Raw genomic sequence first — 8,271 nt, 5'->3', positions numbered from 1 at the left:
CCATCTCCCCTCCCATCTCTCCTCCCATCCCCCAACCCCCTTGCCCCCACAACCCATTCTCCTCCTTCACTCCTCATTTTCTTTGTTTCACTCAAAAAGCAAAACAAAAAAGGTCTTTTCCCTCCTGATTAGAACAGTTATAAGATCTATTATAGAAATTTGGAAAACTCAGAAAAAAAATCTCCATAATCCCGTGCTTAGGCATTACCATGAACATTTTCATGTTATTCTGTCTAGTTCTATGCATGTACTATGCACTATTTTAACAACTAGGTTCATCTTTTTTCCTTCACATAACAGTATATCTTGAATGTCTTCCTATATCAGTAAAAATTCTTTTGAACCATCTTTTTTCATGGCTGAATAATATTTCCTCCAACAAAAGTGCCACACTTTAATCCTTCCCTAATGTTTGGAATTGACAACTGTTATAAATTTTGGCATTTAGAATAATACTGTAGAGGACTTCTTTGTTCATGAATGTTTGTCAGCTTCTAATTGTTTCCTTAAGACAGATTCCTAGAAATGGATTTTGGGGCCAAGGGATATGAGCATTTTTAAGGCTCTTGGAGTTTGTCTAATTGCTTTCAAAACAGATAGGGACTGAGGCTTCACTTGAACTCCACTTGTTCTGCCCATGAAGAATGAGTGCTTTTGGTCTTGACCTGTGGTGGATGGACTAGCGTCAACAGAGTTGGCACCCCAAAGAGATCAGAGGTCCTCAGGACTGAGCTCGTGAAAGCCCAGGCAGTGGCTCAGGACATCCCCCTTGAAGAGAGTCTGCAGTGCTGTTCTCATGGGTGGGTGGGTAGGTGGGGGGAGAGGGGGCATAAGAAATGCTTTGTGGATGAAGGGAGGCTCCTGGTTCACCTGTGTGGACACGTGAGCAGAACTGGCTGCACACACAGAGGTGGATGGGCACTGGGCAGGCACATTTTGGAGCAAGGGCCCCCTCATGTGGCTGCTGGGTGAAAGGAGAAAGAAACACATGGGCACTTGGCACTATGCCACGCAGGTGGGCTCATCTGAGACAGGCCCACGGCTCTGTCCTCCCCAGGACTGTTGTTCTGACCAACCAAGCATGAAAGGCAGCTGCGGACTGGGGCACACCCAAACCTGACTGATTTGACAATCTTGCCATGTTTCAGGTTGGAGGGAAGATGGATGAGAACCGTTTTGTGGCGGTTACCAGCTCCAACGCAGCTAAGCTTCTCAACCTGTATCCCCGCAAGGGCCGCATCATCCCCGGAGCAGATGCTGACGTGGTGGTGTGGGACCCAGAAGCCACAAAGTACAATTTGCTGCTGATCTCCAGGGCTGGAGGGACTCAGGGCTTTGAAGAACTTGTATCACAGAACTACAAAAGCGTGTGATTTTGCACAGAAACGTGTGCCCCGGCTTGAGATGCAGTCTTTCCTCTATGCATGCATATCTGGTGTCTCCATCTCCTCTTCTTAGGAGGGCACCAGTCAGACTGGATCAGGGCCCTCCCATATGAGCTCATGTTATGTGAGCTTATCTTATCTGATCAGGCCTTATCCCCATATGGTCACATTCTGAGGTTCTGGGGCCTAGGGCGTCAAGACAACAAGGTTGAGGGGACATTGGTAGCACGTGCCTGTAGTTCCGGCTACATGGAAGGCTGAGGCTGGAGGATCGCCAGACCACAGCAGGTCGAGGCTGCGGTGGCCATGAGCGTGCCACTGCCCTCCAGCCTGGGCGACGGAGTGAGACTCCAGCTCAAAAAAGAAAAATGTTGAGGGCACCCAATTCAGCCCATAACAACCAGCCTTTGGGGAGTGTCCCTCCCCCGGGGGGTGATAGTGCTCCCTCTCCTCAGCACTCTCTCTCCCACCATTGCCCCACCAGGACCATCTCAGCCAGCACCCAAGTGCAGGGTGGAGACTTCAACCTGTACGAGAACATGCGTTGTCATGGCGTGCCACTGGTCACCATCAGCCGGGGACGCGTCGTGTACGAGAATGGCGTCTTCATGTGTGCAGAGGGCACCGGCAAGTTCTGTCCCCTGAGGTCCTTCCCAGACACTGTTTACAAGAAGCTGGTCCAGAGAGAAAAGGTGAGGTGGGCGGGGGAGAGGTGCGGGGAGAGGGCGGCAACCCTGCTGGGGTCATCTGCCGTGATGGCTTTGACCCGCAGAGAGGCTCTGTTTTTCTACCCAATTCTATCACCGTCCATCCCGTGCTGAGAGAGAGTGGCGGGGCAGTGGAAGTGCTGGAATCAGGACACGCTGGTTTCTGTCTCAGGCTCTGATTGCCAGGCAAATAATCAGGCAGACAGCGAGTCCTGAGGTCCTGAAGGCACAGGAGGGTGATGTGAGTGTGTGGGTGACCACTGAGCTCCTCTGGGTATGCAGGCTCCAGGGCCCTGGAGTCATGGCCATGTTTGATGACTCTTGATGAGTGCTGGGAGTATAGCCGGCATCTGACGAGCCATCACTAAAGCAGGGGTCCCCAACCCCCATCAGGAACTGGTCCGCATAGCAGGAGATGAGCAGCAAGCGAGTGAGCAAAGCTTCAACTGTATTTACAGCCACTCCCCATCGCTTGCATGACCACCTGAGCTCCACCTCCTGTCAGATCAACTGCAGATTCTCACAGGAACGCAAATCCTTTTGTGAACTGCACACGCGAGGAATCTAGGTTGTGCGCTCCTCCTGCGACTCTGATGCCCGATGATCCAAGGGGGAGCTGAGGTGGTGATGCTGGCACTGGGGCACAGCTGCAAATACAGTCTGACACAAGCAGCGAGATCTGACTGCACAGAGACCATCGTAAATCAGTTGCTTGCAGACTCATCTCAAAACCCTCTCAGTGGGTGGCAAGGGAATGGATGTGCGTCAATTGCACAGCTGCAGCTGGTGGCAGGCTTTAAATCAGAACCCGACACTTATTTCAGTCTGCACGTGGCCTGCCCACTGTTTTATTTACCACTTCTGTCAGTGCTGTTATTTTTAAGGTTAGTTGTGTAATTATTTCATTATATATTACAACATAATAATAGAAATAAAGTGTACAGTCAGTGTTATGTGCCTGAATCATCATTACCCTGCCACTGGTTAGTGGAAAGATTGTCTTCCATGAAACCGGTCCCTGATGCCAGAAAAGTTGGGGACCACTGGTCTCAAGCGTAGAAGTAAGCGGGCATATGATTAACACAAAAGACACTCTGGGCTGGGTGAGTTGGTTCATGCCTGTAATCCCAGCACCTTGGGAGGCCAGGGTGGGAGGTTCACTTGAGGCCAGGCATTTGAGACCAGTTTGGACAGCATAGCAAGACCTTATCTTTATAAAAAATTTGAAAATTAACCTGGCACAGTGGCATGTGCCTGTAGTCCAAACCACTCAGGTGGCCGATGTAAGAGGATTGTTTGAGGCCAGGAGTTCGAGGCAACAGTGAGCTGTGATTGTACCACTGCAGTCCAGCCTGGGTGACAGAACGAGACCCTGGTTGAGAAAGAGAGAGAGAGAGAAAGATCTACTGTGCTAGCATGCTCTCCACCCGTGAGGACCCACACCTTTTAGAGGAAACAAAGGACCCTTCTCTCCCAGAGGCCAAAGAGTGAGGAACTCCAGAAGCAGGCCTGCAATGAGGGAGTCAACTTGGATTGCCTGACGAAAGCACAACTGTCGTCATCATGGTGTTAAGCCCCAAAGCAAGCTCAGGTTGTCTTGCTTAGTTAGAGCAGCCCCGCCCCCAGCGACTTCCCAGACGTGCACAGTGCACAGGAGCCTCAGCCCGCCACTAGAGAACATGCTGGAAGAGCTGGAAGAGCAGGGCATTCACAGCAAGAGCATCTGACGAAGCATGGCTCTAATCAAGGCGTCAGGAGGAACCAGTGTAGGCAAGGACGTGGGGAAATCAGAACACTCACGCACTGCTGGAAGGAGTATCACATGGTGCAGCCCCTTTGCGAAACTGTTGGTCAGTTTCCCAAATAGTTAAACGCAGAGTCACCAGATGACCCAGCAATTCACTCTCAGGTGTGTACCCAAGAGAAATGAAACCATGTATCTACACAGAAACTTGCCTGTTCATAGCAGCGTGATTCGAAAAGGCTGTACAATAAAGTGGAAAAAACCCAAATGGTTCATAGCAGGGTGATTCGAAAAGACTGTACAATAAAGTGGAAAAAACCCAAATGGATAAACAGGTCATGGTGTATCCATGCCATGAAATATTATTTGACCACAAAGAGAAAGGACATACGGATCAATGCTCCATGCAACTTGGGTGAACCTTGAAAGCCGATGCTGAATGAAGGGTGCCACCTACAAAAAGCCACATATCTTCGTATGACTCCATTTATGCGGCATGTCCAGAAGAGGCAAACACGTAAACAGAAAGTAGAAAGTGGCTGCTCAGGGCTGTGGAGAGGAGAAAATGGGAAGTGACTGCTGTTGAGTATGAAGTTTCTTTTGGGGGTGATAACTTTTTTTTTAGTAGGAATCTCACTCCGTCGCCTGGGCTGGAGTGCAGGGGCACGCTCACAGCCACCACAGCCTCCACCTGCTGGGCTCAGGCGAATCTCCCCCTCAGCCTTCCAAGTAGCTAGAAATACAGGCATGTACCACCATGCCTGGATAATTTTTTGATATATTGTAGAGATGAGTGCTCGCCAAGTTGCCCAGGCTGGTCTCGAACCCCTGGGCTCAGGCAATTCGCTTACCTCGGCCCCCCAAAGTGCTGGAATTATAGGCATGAGCCACTGTGTTTGCCTGATAAAAATGTTTTGGAATCAGCCAGCGGTCTTGGTGGCATACACTTATAGTCCCATCTACTTGGGAGGCTGAGGCAGAAAGATCGCCTAAGCCCAGGAGGTGGAGGCTGCGGAGAGCCATGATTGTGTCACTGCACTCCAGCCTGGGCCACAGAGTGAGACACCAGCACACACACACACACACACACGCATAAACACGTGGAATTAGCCAGGGTAATGGTGACACAACCTTGTGAATACACTAAAAACCACTGAACTTCAAAATGGTGGATTATATGGCCGTATTTCAGTTTTAAAGAAAGAATATCTGACAATAGTCTGTGGCCGTCCCCAAAAGAGACTTTAGTCAGGAAGCCTGCGGTGATTTGTGTCCTGGGGCGGGGGGCAGCACAGACGTTCTGCGGAAGGCCAGGAGGCTGCAGGTGCCGTGGCCACACAGGGCTCTGACTGGTTGCCCTTCCCCTCTGCTCCTCCGTCCCCTGCTAGACCTTAAAGGTGAGGGGCGTGGACCGCACCCCCTACCTCGGGGACGTTGCTGTGGTTGTGCATCCTGGGAAGAAGGAGACAGGCACGCCGCTTGCAGACACCCCCACCCGGCCCGTCACCCGACACGGCGGCATGCGGGACCCTCACGAGTCCAGCTTCAGCCTCTCCGGTAAGGGCCAGGGTGTGGCGGGAAGGGCGGTGGGTCTTGGGCCTGCTCTTCCTCTGTGGCCGCTCCTGCCTCCCCGAGCCCGTGGCTGGGATGAGTGCTGGCTCTGGCATCAGAGACACACAGAGGCTGGGGAGACAGCCAGACTCCCCTGGTCCCTGGCTCCAGCCACTCACAGGCTGCGGCCCACCCGCGGCTCTCCCCAGGGCTACCAAGTTCAGATATTCTGGTCCCTTGAAACATCTTGAGAGCCGTGCATACAGAGGCTCCCCAGAGACAACCTGTGCTCAGAGGGGTCAGCCCCATCTCATTCATGCCATCCCCGCCACCTGCCCACTCCTCCCAGCCTGGCTGCAGGGTATCACGCTGCAGATTGCCCATTCCCTTGTTTCCTTTCCTCCTCTGACCATCCCATACTCGTCCCCACTTTTACCACATTCTCACCTCTTTTTTAACCAGAAATTGTGCTATATATACTTCATTACCTGTAAGTAAAATATTTTCTCTCTGATTCCCGGTTTCTTTTCCCATCTTTCTGTCCTCTGGGCCACGTCCTCGCCCCATCTGTCTGTGGAACCTGAGTTCCTTAGAAGCATCTCGTTCCAGTTCTTTTTTTTTTTTTGGAGTCTTACTCTGTCACCCAGGCTGGAAGGCTCTGGTGATCCGTCCGCCTCAGCCTTCCAAGTAGCTGGATCTACAGGCGGGTGCTACCACACCCAACTAATTTTTTTAAAATCTATTGCAGAGACAAGGTCTTGCCAAGTTGCCTGAGCTGGTCTCAAATCTGCAGGCTCAGGCACTCCACTGGCCTTGGCCTCCCAAAGCACTGGGATGACAGACAACCACCAAGCACGGCCCGGTCCCAGTTCTTAACGCCAAGACCTGCTGTTTGCCACCTCCCCCCAACACCAGCATGCTGAGCCATGGGCTTCTCTGGGCCGTGACTTTCTGTGCACAGGGACCTCACTGTTGTCAACACATTGTGGGTTTGGGGGGTGGGGCTGTTCTGCCCACCTGTGGTTGGCCGCCTCCGTGGAGAACGAGCAGAGGCCATGGGCTGCCCTGAACCGTCGGGCAGCTCTGGGGTAGCAGTCACCACCACGCAGCAGGGGCAGGGCCTGGGTTGCCCTTGACACCGCTAAGCTGCCTTGGGGACCAGTCCAGAGGGAGGCCAAGCGTCCACTCTGTAGGGCTGGGCAGGCACAGCAAGAGGAGAAAGACCCAGGCCTCCAGCCAAAACATGGGGTTCACTGGGGAGATGAGATCCATGCAAAAACTTCCTGCCGCGGAGGGCAAGGAGAGAGCCTGTGAGGCTCCCTCGTGCCCGACTTGGGGCCAGGTGCAGCCTGCAAGGGTCCCAAGGGAGGCACCAGGAGCCTGCAGGAAACGGTCCTCTCAGGGCCAGTCTCGTGGCTGAGGCAGTGGCTCCCCACTTCAAAGACCACTGCGCTCTCAACGCCATGGGGCGTAAAGCGGGGAGATGGAAGGGACTGGTGTGAGGACCTGTTCCTGCGTGTCGTGCCTTTGTGGCCAGGAGGTGTGCCGTCCCTCCCTGCACAGCCAGCCCCACAAGAAGAGGCGAGGCCCCAGAGCCGGGTGCCCCCACCGGCCAGCGGCCTCTCCTCCTCCACCCAAGCCAAGACTGGGGGGAACCCCTGCCCCGGATCGTGTCCACCCTCGGTGGCACAGGCTGAAGAATGTCCCAATGTGCTCTCGGGGGCCCTCCCTTTCCAAGGCAGTCTTGGGATGTCAAGATGCAAGGCCTTTGGGCAGGGTCCTTATTTTCTGAAGCGAGGGCACACCCTGCCTTTTTTCTCTCATGCTCACTTACCAAGACACAAGCTCATGTGCTAACGGCCGGCCCTTGGCCTGCATGCTCGAGAGCCTGTACGAGGCTGTGTGCCCAGGCCTGGAGCAGTAACGTTGGCTCGGAGGGGCAGATAACAACGCAGGCTTGAACCAGGAAACCTGGCTCAAATCCAGGCTGCACCACCACTTGTACACCGTGTAACGTGGGGCAAGTAGCTTCACTTCCAGGAGCCTCTGTCTCTTCAGTGGTAAAATGGGACAGAGTTGCTGTGAACATTAAACTAGATAGTGCACACAAGCAGGCGTGACTCACGGAGAGCCCCAGCCAGGGCAGGAGAGCCCACTCACCTGCGCCTCCCTCCCTGCAGGCTCCTGGGAGAGCCCACTCGCCGGGCCGCCCTCCCCGCAGACTCTCAGGAGTGCCCGCTCACCTGTGCTTCCTTCCCTGCAGGCTCTCAGATCGACGACCATGTTCCAAAGCGAGCTTCTGCACGAATCCTCGCTCCCCCTGGAGGCAGGTCGAGCGGCATCTGGTAAAGGCACCGCCCAGCCCCCACGCGAGGACGCACCGCCGCCTCGGCCCGCCAGCCTCCGCCACAGCTGCAGGGGTGGAGAGGCTGGGCTGGGCGGCACCCCACCCGGGGCCTGGACCCGGGAGCCCTCCCTGTGTCTGAAATGTGATTCACTGTGCTTCGAGCCAAGCCTGACAGGCACTTTGAGATGCATTCCTCCCACTCGGTCCTCTCCCGCCTTGGGCTCGGAGAGCTTTTCCGGAGCCCAGGAGCCCACACGATGCACCGAGCCCCTCTCACACCTGCCTCACGTGCTGGCTTCGGAAGGCCCAGACTTCAGTGCCCTGCTCCTGGCTGACCTGCCAGTCATCCAGAGCACTTTAGCATATGCATTTCAAAAGCGAGGGCCGCGCCACCTCCAAGGCCCTGTGGGAACATCTCCCAAGTCAGATGGGTGCCGGCCTCCCAGCCATGCCCAGGTCGTCTGGTCTCTGACTCACCGCCCGGCCCTGTGTGGGTGTGGTTGGGATGCCCTGGGTGTGGGTGTGGGTTGGACACCC

General features: G+C 54.4%; 1 protein-coding gene across 1 annotated transcript in view; it reads left to right on the top strand.

Annotated features, from left to right (window-relative positions):
• DPYSL5 (dihydropyrimidinase like 5) overlaps positions 1-7,927 on the top strand; it is a 77,874-nt gene extending 69,947 nt beyond the window's left edge. The window contains exons 10-13 of the mRNA XM_008049200.1: positions 1,149-1,291; positions 1,870-2,077; positions 5,225-5,393; positions 7,651-7,927. Of these exons, the coding sequence (XP_008047391.1) occupies positions 1,149-1,291; positions 1,870-2,077; positions 5,225-5,393; positions 7,651-7,736 (606 nt within the window). The 3' untranslated portion in view covers positions 7,737-7,927. The remainder of the gene's footprint in view (positions 1-1,148; positions 1,292-1,869; positions 2,078-5,224; positions 5,394-7,650) is intronic.
• Positions 7,928-8,271: the final 344 nt, after the last annotated feature.

This window comes from Carlito syrichta, unplaced genomic scaffold (genome assembly GCF_000164805.1).
Source record: "Carlito syrichta isolate Samal-C Ts95f unplaced genomic scaffold, Tarsius_syrichta-2.0.1 Scaffold130695, whole genome shotgun sequence".
NCBI lineage: Eukaryota > Metazoa > Chordata > Mammalia > Primates > Tarsiidae > Carlito > Carlito syrichta.
The sequence above is the reverse complement of the archived record's forward strand: the minus strand, read 5'-3'. Positions and strand labels throughout refer to the sequence as shown.